At 45.2% G+C, this 19,808-nt stretch overlaps 1 protein-coding gene across 4 annotated transcripts in view; it reads left to right on the forward strand.

Annotated features, from left to right (window-relative positions):
• Nucleotides 1–19,808, forward strand: part of POLD3 (DNA polymerase delta 3, accessory subunit) — a 34,159-nt gene that overhangs the window by 1,017 nt on the left and 13,334 nt on the right. Inside the window, exons 2-9 of one of the 4 annotated variants that reach the window (XM_084842342.1) lie at nucleotides 1,381–1,436; nucleotides 3,392–3,494; nucleotides 5,197–5,236; nucleotides 8,512–8,644; nucleotides 9,825–10,092; nucleotides 11,018–11,099; nucleotides 13,332–13,491; nucleotides 15,368–15,474. In XM_084842342.1, coding sequence (XP_084698468.1) covers nucleotides 1,381–1,436; nucleotides 3,392–3,494; nucleotides 5,197–5,236; nucleotides 8,512–8,644; nucleotides 9,825–10,092; nucleotides 11,018–11,099; nucleotides 13,332–13,491; nucleotides 15,368–15,474 — 949 coding nt within the window. The remainder of the gene's footprint in view (nucleotides 1–1,380; nucleotides 1,437–3,391; nucleotides 3,495–5,196; nucleotides 5,237–8,511; nucleotides 8,645–9,824; nucleotides 10,093–11,017; nucleotides 11,100–13,331; nucleotides 13,492–15,367; nucleotides 15,475–19,808) is intronic. The other 3 variants (XM_084842344.1, XM_084842345.1, XM_084842346.1) reach the window with 3 other exon arrangements.

The following is a 19,808-nucleotide window of genomic DNA, read 5'->3' on the forward strand; positions in this document are numbered from 1 at the left end:
TGATACTGGAAGTCATCTACAACTGTCATGAGTAGCAGCACTTATACCCTTATTCTCCCCAAGTGTATACATTTGTGTATACATTTTAACTGTATTTATGTATTGTATTGCTGTGAGCTGCCTTAGGAGGGCTTCTGCCCTCAGAAGTGGCCAAGAAATGTTTTAAACAAAAAAATATATAACCCCCTTTTAAAGCTGTCCAAATCGGTGGCCATCACTACATCTTGCGGTAGCAAATTCCATAGTTTAACTATGCTCTGTGTGAAGGATTTTCTTAACCAGGTGCCCTCCGGATGTTTTGGACCACAGCTCCCATTATCCCTGACCATTGGTGATGCTGGCTGGGGCTGATAGGCATTGAAATCCAAAATATCTGGAAGCCACCTTTTTGGGGAATGCTGGCGTACACACACAGAACCCAGCAGCCTGGAGAATGGGAACTACAGGAGAGTATGGGAGGTTGGTGGGAGGTGAGCAACATGTACGCTAAACATGCAGTGAACTGACTTCAGTCTACTTTTACTTACACTGTCTACCTCCCCGCACCTCCCCCGCCATCCCTGAAGTTCACCGGTGTGCATTAAACATACAAATCAAGAATCAGAATCTCTCTTAACACTTAAGGCGTAACTAATCTCCTGAGTGCTCCTGTGTGTGTTCTTGTAGAAGCAGAGATGTGAAGGCCTGGGGGAAAAAAACAGGAAAAATGCAGGGGTGGGAGAAAAATTCAGGAAAAAACCTGCTTCTCCCAAACGTATTTTTAGAATTATTCTGGTTCTTTCTCCCCCCGCTCACCTAATTTTCCCCTGAATTCCCCCCAAGCCTTTGCAACTCTATGCAGAAGTGCTTTGCTGGGTCAGAACAAGGTCCAACATTCTTTGGAGGAATCCCAACAACCAGGAGTTTCCAATGGGGTCTACTCAGTATTGGCCAATGGTCCATTCTTGGACCATGGTCTCCCTCAGGGTGAGCAGAAGGTAGCTCAGATCTCTATATGTTTTAGATTTCCACTCCAAGAAGCCCCTCCTAACATGGCCAGTGGTCAGGAATGCTGGGAGTTGAAGTCTGGAGATCTACTTTCTGCCCGCTCCTACTCTACCTTATGGCCATTCCTGTGTTAAAGGAGTGTGTGCATACTTTTGGATAAAGTGCAAGAGATGCTGATAAAGTGCAGGAAATGCATAGATAGTGGAAACAAAACTGGCATTTTGTCAGAGAACTGGGATGATGGGGCTCTAGCTGTATGTGAAGAGACTCAGTAGCATGATGGTAGAGATAATGGGCATGGCTCTGTACAGGCATTTGTAGTGATGGCTGGGAGCTTTGCAGAGGGTATTGCCATTGTTGTATGTGTTAAGACCAGAATGTTTTCCCTTGCAGGTAACATACAAATGGCTGAGTTATACATTGGGTGTTCATGTCAACCAAGCTAAGCAGTAAGTATTGATATATCTTCCATTTTGTACTCAGCAGATGAAATTTGACCAAGTCTGACCACAGAGACCAGAAAAGGAAGAAATGCTCTCAAACATAACTTTGATTCTTCTTGTAGGACCTAATCATTGTCAGTGGGATTAAAAAAGTGATTGACTTGGAGTACTCAGATTTCTTAAATCATGACCCATCATACCGCCTTCAGGGAACTATGTAGGTGTAGTCTCTTTTCACTAATAAGAGTTTTCTAAAGAATCATGTTTCTACTTTTACTTCAACACATGGAACACCCCTCTTTAAAGGGAACCTTTGCGTTGTTTTAGATTTTGCTTTCTTGCATTGCCAAAATGTGGCTGGAGAAAGGAGAAAATACTGTCCTAATCATCAGACCTCTATAATGTTCAAACCATCAGATTTGGCTCTGACACAAACCTCCCACATCAGGTCCGTATGCCAGACTTGCATTTGACAGTCTGAACATCAAAAAGCCCCACAAGTGCTGTGAGATGTTCTACAGTGTAAAAATTTACACTTTCACTAGTCACTTCTTGAAGTCTAGAGAAGGGAAAAGCAACATCTTGGTTGATTGCTGGAAACAAACTGGACCAGGGACTAGGAGGATTTGTCTGTGTCTGAAATGGTACCTTTACATTGGGCAGGAAACAGAGGCTACCAACTAGCTCCTTAGGAGTTCAAGCTTCATAAAAGGTAGACTAATTAAAAGACTAGAGATACCAGGTGTTTTTGCATGCAGTTTATATTTTTCAAAAGGTATGAGTATGTTATTCTTTGTTACTATAGTTTTCTAGTGTGCTGTGACTGGGTGGCTGAGCATGCAAAATCAGTTAAGAACTAGTGGACTGAGGTTACCATGGAACTTGGTATTTGCCTTATGGTTACTTTTCTATTTAGGTAGTTACCCATGTGTAGCTGGACTGAGAATGCTGAGTGGTCTTCATGTCTGATAAGCTCATACTCCATAAAGCCTGTGCAGCTTTGTGGTTCTAAATGTGGGGGAGGCTACCTTTAGAGTTAAATAGGCAGAGGCTGTTCATGCAGCATAGCAGTACATTGGAAGTTTTGGGGAAACTGCCAGAGGTAAACTTACTGACTTCTGACCTTAGCCTTTGTTCTTTGTTTTGACTCTGGGCTCATAAAACTACACTTAACCAAGATAGTCTTAATCATATTAGAAAGGAAAGAGGTGCAGAGTAATACGCCAACGTACCCAGTACCTGACATTATTGATAATCAACAATTAAGGTTATAGTTTTACCTATCTTTAATGTCATTTGTTAGGAACTTGTAAAACCTGACAGCTTATGGGTTTGTCTCTTGCAAAACAGTGTATGCTGTGGGGTACCATAGCAGAGGAAGAAATTGCTGGCACGTGTGTCGGCTTTTTATTTTACTCAGTTGTACTGGCATATGCTTTACTTTGGTGAGATCAGGATTTGGTATGCACTCTTAAACCTATTTCTCACAAATACTGAGGAGGTATACCTATTTCTGGACTGTACCACTGAGGCAGCTGTAGTGGGTGAGTAGAGGCTCTCATCCTTGAATGTTCTTGCAAAACAATCCTTGCATAAAGAAAACTAGATTTCAGGGTGATAGCCAAGCCAGAACCCTTCTCTCTGAAATCTTGCTTGCTATGTTGTGAAGATAATGTTTTGTATGGGAAAGTATTCAGTCACCTGAGCCCCCACCTGTTGTCTCAAGTGGTTCTAGTCCAGGAACAGGTTTCCTACCTCATCTGCTGTTTGTGAGAATGAGGCCTATGGCAAAATCCAATCCAACCCCTTTTCAGCTGTTTTGTTTGGAGATGAATAGCTCAAGCTCAGTCACATGTGCTCTAATCAGTTACTAAGTTAATGGGTTCCAGGCTGTTGAATAAAGTCTTCAAGAGTTACATTCTTCTTAATGTCTTTTTTGTTTTCTTTTTTTCTGCATGTAGAATGTTGTATGACTATGTGGAAAGAAAGCGGAAGGAGAGTTCAGGAGCCCAGTTGCATGTCACCTATTTAGTGGCAGGAAACCTCATTCAAAATGGACACACAGTAAGTGCTCAGCTTCTTCTGCCATAAAAATGGTGGCCATTGCCCATAGCTCATGGGCAAAATAGTTGAGTGGGGCAAACCAACAAAGGGATACTGATGTGAACCCAATGGAAGGCCCAATGGCTGCAGTCGACTAAACACTGCTGCTGAAGAACCGTCATTTGAGAGAGCTGGTTTGGTAGCTGGACATGGTGATAAGAGTTGATTTCGGCAATGAAGATGAAATACAGAAGCACGAATTAGGGTTGTCTCAGTAAGGACAGAACGTTGTAGCCAAGTCTCATAAATGCCTTGTCAAAAGAAATGAGCAGTTAGGACAATAGGTTGAAGAAAGGACATGGGGCACTTCTGAAGTTGGTAACCTCACTGGTATCATGTGTTTGAAGTTCTGTTCTGATTAATCACAACGCAACAAAAATATTTGCTTTTTTAGCCAACTTTGAACATCGGAAGAGCCATTCTAATTCTGCCTAACATGGAGTTTGCCTTTTTTATAGCAGCTGCACACTGGGTTGACATTTTCATTGAGCTGTCCACCACAACTCCAAGATCTCTTTCTTGGTTGGTCACCGCTAGCTCAGATCCCATCAGGCTACACTTGAAGTTGGGAGTTGGTGCCCCAGTGTGCATCACTTTACACTTGCTTACAATGAACCGCATTTGCCATTTAGATGTCCATTCTCCCAGTTTGGAGAGATCCTTTTGGAGCTCCTCACAATCCCATTTTGTTTTAACCACCCTCAATAATTTGGTGTCATCCGCAAACTTGGCCCTTCACTGCTCACTCCTAATGGTCTGTGCAAAGGGTGTACTCTGGATAAGAGCTCTAAGTATGTCTACAGCAGCAAAGGTCTGTGACTATCCGTTCTGTGTCTTTTAGAAGATTAGATGTAGTAGAGGTTCTTTTGGCACAGTGTAGTCTAATATGAATAAGAAATACATGAAATAACAAATCTCTTGCAGTAATGAGTTCTGCCCACCAGAGGGTGGTGCTGTGTTGCCAAAGGTGTATTGCAAGAGTCATGCAAGGAAGGCTTTTGCTCTCTAGTTTGTATCTCCCATTAGGAGAAGGGGGTCTGTGACAGGAGCAGAGGCCATTGTGCATTGAGGGAAGCCCAGTGTAGAAATGGATTGTGTCCATGCATTGTGCCTTGCTGAGCATGGGGCAAGTTGCTTTTGCCTGTGGAGGCTGGGAAAGGATGCGTTAAAACCTCTTCTAGTTCTTTGGATCTTTATCATCAAGGTATTTGCTGAAAGCTGGCTGGGTATTTGGTCTAAGAAGTGGGTGTGAGAAACAGGTAGCCTAGCATTCCATATGGGAAGGCAAAAGATCCGGCCCCCCCGCCCCCCACAAAAAAAGAATCAGTTTCTAATATGAGAGTGGTGGCTGGGAGAACCCTGAGTGTGAAGTCGAATCTGTTCACTGAGCTTTCCCAAGGAAAAAAATGTTCATGGCACCAAATGTCACTTCTCTTTCTATTGTGTGAATCTTTTAAAGTCCTGGGGGATGGGGAGAGTAAATTAGCAGAGCAGGGGAGGTGATAGAGGGTGCAATCCTAAATTGCTTACTTGAAAATGAGTTCTACAGAAATCCAAAAGACTTGATCGCATGTTAAATATGTTAAGGATCAGAGTGTTGGTGTACCTGTTAAAACAATTTAAAAACGATTTGCTGTGGTAATAAGTTCTCATTTCCTTACAGTGCCACAAGGTTGCAGTAGTGAAAGAAGATAAGCTTGAAGGTAGGTTCATTGAGGGAAATACTTCAAAGGAAACCCCCTTTTTAAGGAGTCTTAACATGACTTCTGTAGTTTGCAGATGGCATGCAGATACATGTGGCTTGCTCTAATTGATGAGTTTGGGCAGTATTGGTACTTTCCCTGGCATGCTTAAACTCCATGTTCACTTCTAAAGAGGTTCACACCCTTGTTGCCAGCTGACTGGATCTTGCACTCCTGTGGAGTAGCTCCACAGTGGTGGTGATAAGCAGAGCTGTACCCTGATGAGCTCAAATTCTTGAAGCAGCCAAACACCAAGATCAGAATTATACAACTGAGAGACTGGCTGCACTGATATTCTAGATGCAGACAGTGTGGTGTTTGGCTGAACCGAGAGCAGTCAGGAGATGGCTAGAGGTTCCCTCTGGAGAGGCTCAGCACGGAGGTGGCAGCTTGTGCTTACGTGCTTACTACAACCTGCCCTATCTCGAAGACTTGGGAAGGATAAGAGAGCTTCAGCTATTGGGCGGTATAGAAATTAAATAAATAAATAAATAAATAAATAAGGATAACAACTAAAAGCATGAAACCGTTTAATGCAGAATATGTCAAGTACCTTAAAAGTTGACAATCCCCATCTCTCTGCTAGCGTAAACCCTAACTTCTGAATGCTTGGTCCCTGTTCATGCCTCAGGAGACCCTGCCCACATCCCAGCTATCCCCCAACCTGTTCCACTCACTTTTCCTCTTTCCAGCCAGTTAAGCCTGTACCTTGCCTGACCCTTCCATTTTCACTGGGTGCTGTCATGCCACCTATTCCCTTCTTCTTGACCGGCGCTCTCTCTTGAGGAAGTGCCTCCTTTCCCCAGCTTATCGTTCCAGTAGAATGGTAGCTTCGCTTTAAGGTATTCCTCGCATATCTCCTTGCTGTTAAAAACACTCCTACCTCAGTGTCCTTTCTCTCTCTCTCTCTCTCTCTCCAATTTACTCATATATACACTCAAAGCAGCACAAACTGTTAAAAGTGTTTGCGTTCTTGGGGCTTCAGGTGCTGCAATCCCAGAGGTCAAACAAGGACAAACCAGATTATTCAGTGTTGCCCAGGTGGATTGCTGTTTGGCAGTAGCTTGTTACTAGTTCTAGCACATGCCATTTTTCAGCTACAAGCAGGGGGGCATCCCTCCTTGCTCTGAGAATTATGACAAGCACCAGACCCCAGCTTGGGAGCAGGACTTGTCTGTGTTATATGTTGGAGGCCCATGGAGCATCTCTGCAGCTCGTTATGACTCCAGGGACAATCCTGCCCCAGGTACACACTCAGGCACTTAGATCCTCGAAAGTGTAACATGAGGCTTTCTCCCTCCTGAGCGTGGTGTGTGTGTGTGTTGGGGGGGGGACGTTGCTCGTGCTGCAAACCTTGCACTGTTCTTCAGAAGCACTTGGATAGCCCCCGAGGCTCAGCATGACATCAAAGACCAAGAGCCCATCTCTGGCACCCAGAAATTTTGGCTGGCTACCAAGGCCAGCCTAAATGGATGAGACCTTGCTTATGAGTGTTTTCTGCAAAAGTTGTGCAACTGCAGCCAATCACTTGCACATGGGTGTTGATTTCAGGACTGGTGCAAAAGGGAAAGAGGCTACAAGCAGCTACTGCAGAGGTGAGGCAGACATTTCACTTAACGTCTGCTTTGACCAAGGTCTGCTTTATGTGATCTGATACAGTTTTGGCAGAAGCTCTTGGGCTGCAAGCCTTCAGATTGTTATCACAGGGCTAATGTTTCTCCATCCCAGTGGATAGACATGTGGGTTAGATATTTTGACTGCAAATGCTTTTGTAGCCATAATACAGCTATGCAGTAGTATGTGTGTGTGTTGACAGTGGAAGGTTTATCTACCAAGGGTGAGAAAGCTTAAGGATAATAGTCTTGGGTGGCGAGTTAAAACAGGCAAGGAATAGTGCAGGCTTCTCATGTGGAGGGTTCTCTGATGTCCTAGCATAGGTTTGTGTGGGGGGAGGGGGGGCTTGGATTTAAAAACTATCCACACCCAACAGCTCTAGACAGGTAACAATATATTGATGTATCCTTTCCTGGCCCCCCAAAGCCAATATGAATACATATTTCTTACTCCAGTTCTGGGTAATGCACAGGCTCAAGTCTTGGTGGGTCTCCAGGGGTAGGGGATTCCAGAGATACAGGTCCAAAGGACATTGTGGCTAGGGAGACACCAGCAGCCAGAGGATCCAGCATATTACCTGTAGCTGCTGAAAGACCAGCACAGAGAATTTGCACAAGACATAGAGGCAGGGGTTTAGCCCATAGTAAGTTCTTGTCTCTGCTGAGCTCCTTACGTTAATCTTTCGTACCTCCCCTTCAAGGAAATTGGCTGCTGGATCTGATGCAGTGCAAAACCCTCCCTATCCCCTATTGCCATGAAAATTTACGCCATCAAACGTACAGGATTCCCTGATTTCTGAAGATGTGATGAATCACAAACACAAATCCAAGGAATTTCCAGGACCGGGCTTTCCAGAGCATGGAAGTAGAAAACCAGTTGGTCCCAAACTGGGGAATATTCTTTGGCTTGAGCCCTTCATAGGTTATCAGCATTTCTGCCATCTCTACGGGCGAGTTAATGCTCCATGGTGGTCCCCCAGGCATGTCTGTATCTTGAGGGCTGTGGGGGCTGTCTGGAACAGTATGGGATAGGAACATCGGAAACTGCCTCAGGATAAGGCAGGCCATGGGTCCATCTAGCCCAGTATTGTCAGCAATGACTGGCAACAGCCCTCCAGAGTTTCAGGTAGGAGTTTCACCAGCCCTACCTGCCTTATTTTTTACTTTGAAGTCCGTATGTAAATCCAACTACCATTTAGGGGATGTGTATACAAGTAATCCCAGCATTAATAAAATGTCAATGAATGAATTATTTAGTATTTAAGTTTGGAAATATACTGCTTTTATAGGAAATACATATTTTTTGTATTTCATATTTGAAGTGCTTTTCATAGTAGTTTTATTTCATATTTGAAATATACTTTTATAATGTTAAATATTTTTATTTGATTTACTCAGCAGTATGTACTTTGCCCAGCTCTGTGCGGTGATCACGCACATCACTGGCCGCAGATACAGCCGCCTCGTGGAGGCACAACTTGCCTCAGCGCAAGAGCGGCCCTTCAGCAGGCCGCCACACTCCAGTCGCGTGTGCATGGGCTGCCATCAAGCCTGGCATGTCCTGAGGTGAAACTCGCTTTTCAGAAACTTTTCTGCTTCAGAGTCCTTCTGTCTCCCTTTCAGCAGTGAAGTCCAAGCTGTCCACAGTTGCTAGCGTGCACGTCTACAGCATCCAGAAAGCCATGCTGAAGGACAGTGGCCCTCTCTACAACACCGACTACGATATCGTCAAAGCAAATTTACAGAATTGCAGCAAGTGAGTCCTGTCTTAGTAACTGATCTGCTGTGCACCTGCACAATGCAATAATTGTGTCTTGCAGTTATTTTAGGTTGCGTTCAGGATGTAAGTGATCTCTGGCAGCCATCTCAAAGGGATCTTTACTGGGCCCTCACTTTGGCACTAGTTTTTGTTCACTGCTAAGAAAAGGTTTGAGCTGTTCTCCCCCCCCCACCGCCCCCACCGCAATGTCAATTTTCTACTGACACTTTCAGTTCAGAATCTGCAATGTACTAATTGTACCAAACTTCTCAACTCCTGCACGAGCCGAATTGCTGTGTTCCCCTTTATATCAGTCTCCACTTTTCTGATCAATTCTTCTTAATTGGGAGATCCTCTCGCTTCCTGTCTACACTGCAGTCTTGGGTGAGTGACTGTTAGGACCAGTTCAAGAAGGGTTTTTTTTCCTGCAAAAAGTAATACAAACCTTCCTTGGTCTGCATTCAAAATGCATTGAGTGGTATTTTCTTTAATTGTCAGCAAAGTTTAGTGTTTTAATACATGGTTCAGAAATGCATCTATTCATCTATAATATAAAAGGGGATGTGTGTCTGTCAGCACATAGCTCCACAACCGTGAAACCTAGACACCCAAAACCTGGCGTGCATACTAAGGGGACGCTAGGGGTGTGCACCTCAGGATTATTAGCTAGTTAAAACTCATTAATTTAAATGTGTCTGTGTTTTGGAGCCTGCAGTACCATCTTCAGTCGCTAGGTGGTAGACTTCCCTAACCAGCACATAGTTTTGCAGTCAATACAGTTTGAAGCTGGGGCAGTAGTCCGAAGGACAGGGTTGTACTGCTGCCCCCCTCCCCCTGCTATTAGTACATCCCTCCCCTCAAGCAAATGAAGTGGGAAGACCCCTCCCCCAGGGGACTGTGAGGGTGCAACATGGCAGGGCCCATGCCTAGGGGTGCCAGCAAGCATGAGTTCCCTCGGACAGGGTTGGCACGATGTTTCCAACTCTGACTGCTGTGCTACTTTGCTTGACATTTTTGCAGTATCAGACAGCACTGTTACAACCCATGTGAAGCCCATTATGCTAGCTAGTTGTGCATCATTATCCCAAGGCTGTTGGAGAAAGCTGAGAGTGTTAGGCACTAAAGGGAAGAAATGAGGCATTAAATGGCTAACACACATTCTTACTCTGCTTCCCAGGTTTAGTGCGATTCACTGTGCCTCTGCAGTTGCCAGGCCAGCAGCTGAAATGTCTCAGATTGAAATGCCTGCGCAGGTGGATCCCCAGCCACCACGGGGCACAAATGCAGTCGCTACTCCCGTGGTCAACGGGCATGGCCCAAGCACTTCTTCAAAGCAGACCTCCCAGCAGGCCAAGGGCATCATGGGGATGTTTGCAGCAAAATCTGCCACCACATCCCAGTACACGCACAAAGAAGCCACACTGGAGGTTAAGGAGACACCAAGTGTAAGTATAAGGCTTGGGCATTATGTTGAAAACTGTTCACTTTGGGGCAAGTCAGGTGTGAGGTGAGGCAAGAGAGAGTCTGCCTACTTAGTGAGACGAGTTGCTCAGACTGCTGGACCAGCCTAGCAGAAAAAGGGGCTTGGTTTGGGAGATCAGTTTCTCCATTGGTTTCTCCATTGGTTTGGGAGATCAGTTGATCCTGTGGGGTCAGGTGACAGCACTGCAGCCTAGTGGGCGCCCTTACCATGTAGAGGCTAACCAGATTGGCTTGTCAGGAACCCAGAGCACTGGTGGTGTGGAGGTAAGCATCTCGAGCCTGGTTGTTGGAGGGCCCTAGTTTTGTCAGCACCAGAAATTTGTCATTCGCTGGTTGGAAGGGAAGGACTTGGGCAAAAGGTGCACTGGAGCCTAGATCCAGAAGTCCAGTCCTGGTTTTGCGGCCCACCATACTCCATTGCAGCGTTTGATGGTTACCCTGTGATAGTACAGGCTTCCTGCTAAGGAAACTGTGGCTCCCTTGCTGTGGACATGGGGGAGTGTACAACAGGCTCAGACTAGCAGTGTAGGATACTCTGCCTCTTTATTTGTGGAGTGGTGCGGTGAGCACAGAACCAGCAGAAGGTAGATATTCTGGATCTATGTCTATGATGAGTTTTTGGATGTAGGGGTCCACAAATATGCATTTTTTTTTCTTTATAGCTTCTGTGTTTGCAGAGAGATCCTTGAAAATGAGCAACATGTCCACTTTCGACATGTTCCATTAAGAGCTTTCTCTGCGCAAGTCTCGCCAAAAGGAGTAGATGCTGTGGAAGCGCTCCTCTTTGCTCTTGCATGCGTGGGAATGTCAGGAAGACATTTTTGGTGAATCGTGACCTTGGTTTCCCATGGCGTCTCTTTCCTAACAGTTTCTCTTAATGACTTCCAGGCCTCCACGGCAAGCACCAAGGCACCCTCTAAAGGAAATGTGTTGAACAACTTCTTTGGAAAAGCTACTATGAGTACGGATTGTAAGCCTCTCCTTGTATTGTGTTCCCCGTTGCAAGTGACAGTTTATGGCAATTATACTTAGTTCCCTGAGAAACTAACAACTTCTACCTAAGCATGTCTCTTCAGATGTAAATCTTACAGAGTGCAGTGGGGCTTCTCCTGGTAAAGAGTGGTCTATGCGCATAGCAGAATGAGGTGGTAGGGTGGGCTGTACTATTTCAAACTGCAGGTGTGAGGGTTGCATATTTGAATCCTCCCATACATAAAAACGAAATGCAAGTAGAAAGCTGGCATGGCTGTGTTTTAAAAAAAATTACTTGCGGGATTTTTTCGGTGAGATGGGACATCACTCACAGTCAGATGTGGTGCAGTCTATTCTACCACCTTGTACTGCCACTCAAGTAGACCAGGCTTAAGGGTACTTAATACTGCAGTCTTAAATGTGTTTATTACACTATCCAGTTAGGTGAGTCTGTCTAGTTCTCCTGTAATTTTCCCCATATATCTCTTCCTGCTCCTGCCCCCATTTGTGAACTGGGAGCCAATTCTATGCAGATCCTAGCAGAGGTAAGCAGTGGGTGCTAAATAGATTAGGAATTAAAGGCTAATTGTAACTGTTTTAAGATCTGAAACTTTACTAGATGAAGAATTTGGGGTTGGGGCGGTTCACATGTGGAGAGAGCAATCCAGTGGTGCCTAGACAGTGTCTGGGGGGCTGTAGGACTGTTCAGTTTACTGGCTCCAAGACTGAAGACAGGGCTCCAACCTTGGAGCCAGTAAACCAAGCTCCCTGCCCCCTCCCCCTCATAGCCAGTTCAGAGAGAACCATGCCGACTACCTCTCTACGCTCAGAAACTTGAGTGTAGAGATGAGGAAAAGGGCGCAGTCCCAGGGGAGGGGAGGGGAGGGGAGGGGAGGGGAGGAGACTGGGGAAGCTGCCTTATGCAGCTTCCTATGCTCGTCCCAGCCTCCTTCCCTCCCATTCCAAAACGCTGTGGCTAGACGGGCAAAATCACCCATCTAGCAAAAACGCAGGGCAGCCAGAGCATGGAGGCAAGGATTGCCTCCATGCTCCGGCAGCCCTGCATTATGATACTCTGCAGACTTTGAAGGCTGCCGACTATCAGCGTAGGATTGCGCCCTTAATGACTGGAAAAAATGTTTATGAACAGAAGTTGGGCTTAAAAGCTACATCTTCCATTGTGTGGAGGGGGTCATTTGGAGGAACATCAGACGTGAGTGTCATAAGTAGAACTGAAATACAGGTCACTGAGAGGATAGAAATAACTGTTCATTACAAAAATGAGGAAGGGGTTATTTTCATAGTGGAAATGGCAACAACTTACTCAGCTCATCAGGCAAGCCTGAGACTAACCCTCAGGTTAGGAGTGAATTGCTATTTTTGTTTTACTTATTTAAATATTTATAGAGTGTTATTTGGCCATAAGGCCCTCAGGGCAGTGTACAAAACAAGCATTATTAAAACAATTTTTAACAGAAAAATAAAATTAAGAGTAGAACAATAAAACGGCCAAGCCAGTAAAACAATGCCATGCAAATCATCCTATTGTTCACCAACAGTTTGGGTAGGACCTTACTCTTCCTGCGTCTGCCTATAACAGGGGAGGACAGCCTCCAGCCCATGGAGGATTGGGCACCCTCCATGGGCCCCTGTCCAAGCCCCACCCACTGGCCTAGGCAGATAAATTCTCCTGCGTCCCAATTTCAAGGGTGAGCAATGGCATTCAGATGAGTCCCTTTTTCCATGTAGAGAGAGGCACGGCACTCTGTGCCTCTTTGCATGGAAAGAAGAAAAAGTGGGTGGTGCAGTGCCTGATGATGTCATGGGAGGGGGGCTGCCCCTTTGATGTCATCCGTGCTGCTGGGCTTGGTCTAAGGGGCAATCCTACCCTGGACCAAAAGAGGTTGCCCACCCCAGCCTTTACACTGCCTTGCATGAAGGGACACAGACCTCTCGCACTCTCGCATTGTGTGCAATTCATGGAGAACTCTGGTACCAGAGGGAGCCTGCTAGGAAGAACATTCTTGCTGCTGGCGAGGAGTCGTTGAGCCTTAGTATCACTCTGGGATGGAGAAAGGGTGTGTGTGTGTCTAGATCCGATGCAACATTTAGTTTCTGAGTGTGCTTAAAAAGGGATGTGCAGTTCATGGTGTTCCTTAAAACCATGCGAAACCCATCCTGATCCATGATGACACTGCAGCCTTCCCACTTTCACTTGTGGCATATGCAGGCAAAGTCAGTACCGAACCTGAAGAGCAAAAGGAAGAAAAAGCAGTAGCCAAGCCCCCAGTTTCTTCAGTGGAACCCAAATCACCTCCTGGTGCTCTAGGACTTGCGAAACCCAGCAAGAAATCTGAGCCTGCAAAAGTGCAGCAGAGGGACAAAAAAAGGTAACATGTTTTTGAGTGATGGTCTAAGGTTTTTGAGTCGGAAAGAACCAGCTTGGCTCATTTATTCACATGGCTTAATTATACTACTACTAAGCCATGGCAAAGAATGAGCAAGGGTAGGTGTGTGTCATATCTAAAACCTGCATAAAGGAGAATATGCAAAAGAAAATGCAGGTCAGTAAGAAAAACATACTCTCTATTGGATTATTTTTGGTATTTAACAATTTAATTTAAACCTATTACTTACCTAATTCTAATTTGATAGTAAAACCTGCTATATGTTCTGAAATTATATGCAGAGGAAATGTAAACTCGGAGCCCAGAATGAATTTCCAGACTCGGATAATGAGAGATTTATATATGTATCAAGTTCTGGGGCAGACTAGGCTGTAGGAGAGGAGGCACAGAGTGGTTGGACAGGGAGAGGCAATAAACAGAAGCTACATAGACACACATACACAACACATGCACACATCATATTACATTGTATTTGTAGGTATAGGTACTTAGTGCCTATAGAAGCCTTTCATCGGATGACAAGACTAGCTGCTTCAGATAATGTCACTAGGGTTTTGGACTGGTGTTCCTAGAACAACTTACAGCTGCCATTCTGTGTTTACTTATAGTTCCAGTCTAACCTGACAGGCAGCAAACATTTGTCTGCAGTCTGGTGACAGATGTGTCAGTAATGGATGGTCTGGGCAGTTTCCTGTTGCAGTGGTCCCCTCTGCTCTTGACACTCTCTCCCAGGTGATACTAACTGGCTCCCTTGTTTTTAGCCCGGGGAAGAGGATGCCCCTTGGCAGAAGAGCAGAGGCTGCATGGCCAAGAGTGGTAATCTGCCACCAAGGTTGGGTAGCTGGCACCTCCCCATCAATGCTGAAAGAAGCCATTTAATTTCTTTTTTTCCACTAGTAAAAACAAAATCATGTTAAACATTATTTAAAAGCCACTCCAGAAATCTGAGACACTACCTCATAGCACGGGTGACTCAATTGAAAGAGTACTGAGTGACTATTAGAGGGACGTGAGTTCTGCAAAACTGTACTTTGAGGACAAATCTTCTTACATCCCTGAGGCAGGGTGAGTTCTAGGTGCAGGGGCATCAACTTTCATTGCTCTGCAGTCACTTCCATAACGTGGAATTTTGCATCTGAGATGCCTTTAGCTTTTATAGCATGCTCACTTTCAAATGCTCAGAGCAGGTTATACATTTTTGAGAATCTCAGATAGGCTGTTCAGTTTTGTTTTTTAAAGAAAAGTTATCCCTTGGCATCAAGTCAGAGCAGGTTGCCAGGTGGTCACCCCACTTCCTCCACCTGCTTCCCAGTTGCCAGGAAACCCCAGAGTACCTCTGTGGCTTAGTTGATCGCCTAATTCTCCTTTTGCTCTTTCTGCCCAAGCTTTCTACATTAGGTTGCACATGCCCACAGCCCATTGTCCTTGGTTCTTGACTTCTGGGCTGCAGTCTCGTCTCTAGAACTTGTGAGCACCCCTACTTTTGCCTCCTTCCAGCAGGCGGCACATCCTGCCCAGTTCTCTGTGTGACTACGCAGAGCCACCACGCACCAAGAGGTCCCATTTCGTTACTGCATGGTGCTGAATTGCAATTATGGGATTTTTTAAAATAGCAAAACATACATGCCATGGGGCACCTCTTCGGTTCACTTCTACCTGGGCATTTCAAGAGTGTGTTCATAGCTAGTGATGAGGATTAGTGATAAGCAGCAGTCTTTAATTATAGCTGGTAGATGCTGCATTTTTCTTAGCTCCAAATGACTAGTCAGGACACTTTTCGTTTTGGCAAAATTGTCCTTTTTCTTCCCTCTCACACCCCCAATGTACATGTGTGCTGCTGTATCTTGTTTGTTTGTAGAGCAAAGAGGGTGGAGATGTCAGATGATGAAGAGAAAGGGGTTGAAAGCCTGAAGAAAAAGAGGCGTCGAATCAAACAGCCTCAGTCTGACAGCAGTGAGGATGAGGGTGAGTGGAAGCTGGTGTAGCTGGTGACACTTCGGTTACTTTGTGGTCAGTACTGGGTTGCTCTTTAGGCTCTTTGGGAATAAAAGATGGCAGCAGTGCTAAGCATCTGTCCTGAATGGGTGCAAAGCCCCACCGAGGTGCCTTCTCTTTCTTAGTCATTACCTGCACATATAATTAAGTCATCACTAGTGAAATCCAGTGTATGTGGTGAAAAGGGATTGCTTTTATTCAAATATTTTATAGAACTTTTTGAGATTTTATCCCATCACATGGTTTCAAAAAAGGCATCAGGGCGCCTGCCTATCAAATAACTTCCAGTAAAACACAGCTTGCAAAAAAGAAAAAGTAGCCACCACAATAAAAAAAATACATAGCTGTTAAATAGCGGCACAGTAGCAATAACAGTTCAACCATGTTGAGGGAAACAAAATAGACTTTCGAATGATGTTCTTCATTGATCTTCTACAAATCAATACAGTGCTGGCCTGCCAAGCCTCTCTAAGCTCTCTTATGGGGGTACTTTCATCCAAAAAGTCCTGTGCCTTGCTCAGGCCACTCTTAACATCTGACAGGGCCAGCACTCAGAGCAAGGCCCTGTCCTGACGACTCTTGTGGGCAGGGAGGCCCCATATTCTGAACCTGATATTTGCACCTGGTGCGTAACTTTTTTACACCCACACAAATGATACAGTGACAAGACCTATAGGCAGGCCTGTATGTGGTTCATGCTTCTGCAGTTGCCCCACCCAAGCAGTCACAGCATTTGTTTGCAGTTTGCTTTTACTTATAGTTACATCAGAGTGAATAAGTAATTCACCCAGAGTGTCTGGGTGACCAGCCAGATGGGTGATTAATAAATTTAATAATAAAATAAATAATGTAAAACACACCCATCTAAACGCTCATAATTCACTTATGTCACAGATGGACAACCATGAGTAGGTAAGTGAGGGGCAGCAGAAAATAGAAGGTGGTGTCCAGAGCAAAAGGCAGGATGGATTTAAAAAAAATAAAAATAAGGACAACTTGATTGCCAGTCCTCAGCCGAGAGACATGTAGCTAAGCCACCTATAGAAGCTCCTTGTCCCTGGTCCCCTCCCCACTCCCCCCAAAGCACTAGAACCCTCTGCCACTGGGGATCTTCAGAACAACAGAATAAGAAGAGCGTTGGAGTATTACCCAGATTTTCATGGAATCAGCTCTGGTCTGTCAGGGACCCACAAAGCAATATAAGCCAAGTGTACCTTTAAAATCTGGTTTTCAGGGGTCACACGGTGCTTGAAAGGAACATATTTCCAGGTGTGGTGTGGGGGGAGTAGAACTCAACATCACCAAACTGGCAGAGGCTGCTCAACCAATGAGAGAGGCTTGTTCCCCCCTCCTTTCCAGGCTCCCCCTGCTACTACATTATTATGAATGGAGAGCAGTTAATTTTCCCCATGTGTGCAGATTTCTCCAAAGAAGCCAAAATCCCCAGTTCTCCAGTGCAGCATCTGAAGGCTCCCCCTGAGAGCCCCCCCCCCCCCAGTTTTGCCACATTCCAGCAATCTGCTGTGGTGTTATTGCTCCCACCACATTTTTCCCCATGTGTAAACTTTTGCCTATTGCTTCCAACCCACCCACCCCACACTCTTCTCTTTCCCCTTCTCCCTGTTTGCAATGAGAAGCTCCCATAAACCCAAAAGCGATTTAAGAGAGCATCGGAGAAGTGAAAGGGTGCCTTAGGGTGAGTTACTAAAGTTAGCCTTTAACCCTTTCGCTGCAGGGGAGCGAGATTTATTTCTTCTGAGTAAACGTGTACAGATGAGGGGGGCGGTATGTTGAAGATTAAAAGCAGGCCAGCTCAGGTGAATGAGTGTCCCCAGTGCCGCAGTAATGGGAGGGGTTGCTACAGTGCTCCTGGGGATTTTCTCAATAGGAAAAACTACTTCCATTGGGGAAATAAGAGGGAAGGGGGCATTCCCCCCCTTGACCACGTCACTTGCCAGGTCACAGAAGCACGCCCAGGATTTAATTGTGTGTGTGGGGGACATGGCACACTGTCGTAAAACCGCCAGGGAACCGCTTCCAGTAAAATAGTCGGAACAAAAGGAAATTCTGAAAATGCAGCTTTTCAAGAGGGAAGGGGCTGGTTGGCAGCAGATTGGTGACGATGCCTCTGTCACAAACTGCTCTAACTTCACGCTAAGTCACTCATGAAGACAGCCCCCAGGTATCAACACCATATTTTTCAAATGAATCTCCACAGCCTTACAGGCCAGAATCTTGATATATAACTTTAAAAAGAAAAGTTTGTTGTTTATTCAATCAGTCGCTTCCAACTCTTCGTGACTTCATGGACACCCCACGCCAGAGCTTCCTGTCGGCCGTCGCCACCCCCAGCTCTCCCAAGGTCAAGCCCGTCACCTCCAGAATCTCATCCATCCACCTTGCCCTTGGTCGGCCTCTCTTCCTTTTGCCTTCCACTTTTCCTAGCATCAGTATCTTCTCCAGGGTATCCTATCTTCTCATTATGTGGCCAAAGTACTTCAGTTTTGCCTTTAATATCCTTCCCTCAAGTGAGCAGTCTGGCTTTATTTCCTGGAGTATGGACTGGTTTGATCTTTTGCAGTCCAAGGCACTCTCAGAATTTTCCTCCAGCACCACAGTTCAAAAGCATCTAACTTCCTTCGCTCAGCCTTCCTTCTGGTCCAGCTCTCGCAGCCATAGGTTACTACGGGGAATACCATTGCTTTAATTCTGCGGACCTTTGTTGTCAGTGTGATGTCTCTGCTCTTCACTATTTTATCAAGATTTGTCATTGCTGTCCTCCCAAGAAGTAAACGTCTTCTGATTTCCTGGCTGCAGTCAGCGTCTGCAGTCATCTTTGCGCCTAGAAAGACAAAGTCTGTCACTGCCTCCACGTTTTCTCCCTGTATTTGCCAGTTATCAATCAAGCTGGTTGCCATAATCTTGGTTTTTTTGAGGTTGAACTGCAACCCAGCTTTTGCACTTTCTTCTTTCACCTTCGTCATGAGGTTCCTCAGCTCCTCCTCGCTTTCAGCCATCAAAGTGGTTTCATCTGCATATCTGAGATTGTTAATGTTTCTTCCAGCAATTTTAACTCCAGCCTTGGCTTCATCAAGCCCAGCACGTCGCATGATGTGTTCTGCGTACAGGTTGAATAGGTAGGGTGAGAGTATACAACCCTGCCGTACTCCTTTCCCAATCTTAAACCAGTCCGTTGTTCCGTGGTCTGTTCTTACCGTTGCTACTTGGTCGTTATACAGATTCCTCAGGAGGCAGACAAGATGACTTGGTATCCCCATACCCCCAAGAACTTGCCACAATTCGTGATGATCCACACAGTCAAAGGCTTTAGAATAGTCAATAAAACAGAAATAGATGTTTTTCTGAAACTCCCTGGCTTTCTCCATTATCCAGCGGATATTGGCAATTTGGTCTGTAGTTCCTCTGCCTTTTCTAAACCCAGCTTGTACATCTGGCAATTCTTGTTCCATGAATTGCTGGAGTCTACCTTGCAAGATCTTGAGCATTACCTTACTGGCATGTGAAATAAGTTTGATAGTTTGAACATTCTTTGGTGCGTCCCTTTTTTGCTATGGGGATATAGGTTGATTTTTTCCAATCTGGTGGCCATTCTTGTGTTTTCCAAATTTGCTGGCATATGGCATGCATCACCTTGACAGCATCATCTTGCAAGATTTTAAACAGTTCAGCTGGGATACAGTCATCTCCTGCTGCCTTGTTATTAGCAATGCTTCTTAAGGCCCATTCAACCTCACTCTTCAGGATGTCTGGCTCTAGCTCACTGACCACACTGTCAAATCTATCCCCGATATTATTATCCTTCCTATACAGATCTTCCGTATATTCTTGCCACCTTTTCTTGATCTCTTCTGCTTCTGTTAAGTCCTTGCCATCTTTGTTTTGGATCATACCCATTTTTGCCTGGAATTTACCTCCCATGTTTCTAATTTTCTGGAAGAGGTGAGGACACCCAAAATGTCTATATTTAATCTTGACAAGAAAAGTAAGAGTTCTCAAATTCCAAGTTCTGTCCTGCTGGATTCCTTGCAGTCTTCTCTATGTGTGGACTCTGGAAGCTACAATAGTTTTGCCTTGACAGCCTAAAGCGGTTGGCTCCATCTTGGAGCTGAGTTTAGCCTCTTGGCTGGAGCTTGCTGTGAGTCTCCTTGAGGCTTTTGTGATATCCTGTGAGAATAGCAGCATCGAGCCAGGTTCTTGTAATTCACTGCAACCTCCTCACTTAGTGAACATCACAGGATTTGTTTTGGGATTGTAGGATTCAAAATATTTTAAAACTTGTCTGA

The sequence above is a fragment of the Heloderma suspectum genome, chromosome 3, assembly GCF_057233095.1.
Source record: "Heloderma suspectum isolate Gila_16-S chromosome 3, 16-S_ref, whole genome shotgun sequence".
NCBI classification, from domain to species: domain Eukaryota; kingdom Metazoa; phylum Chordata; class Lepidosauria; order Squamata; family Helodermatidae; genus Heloderma; species Heloderma suspectum.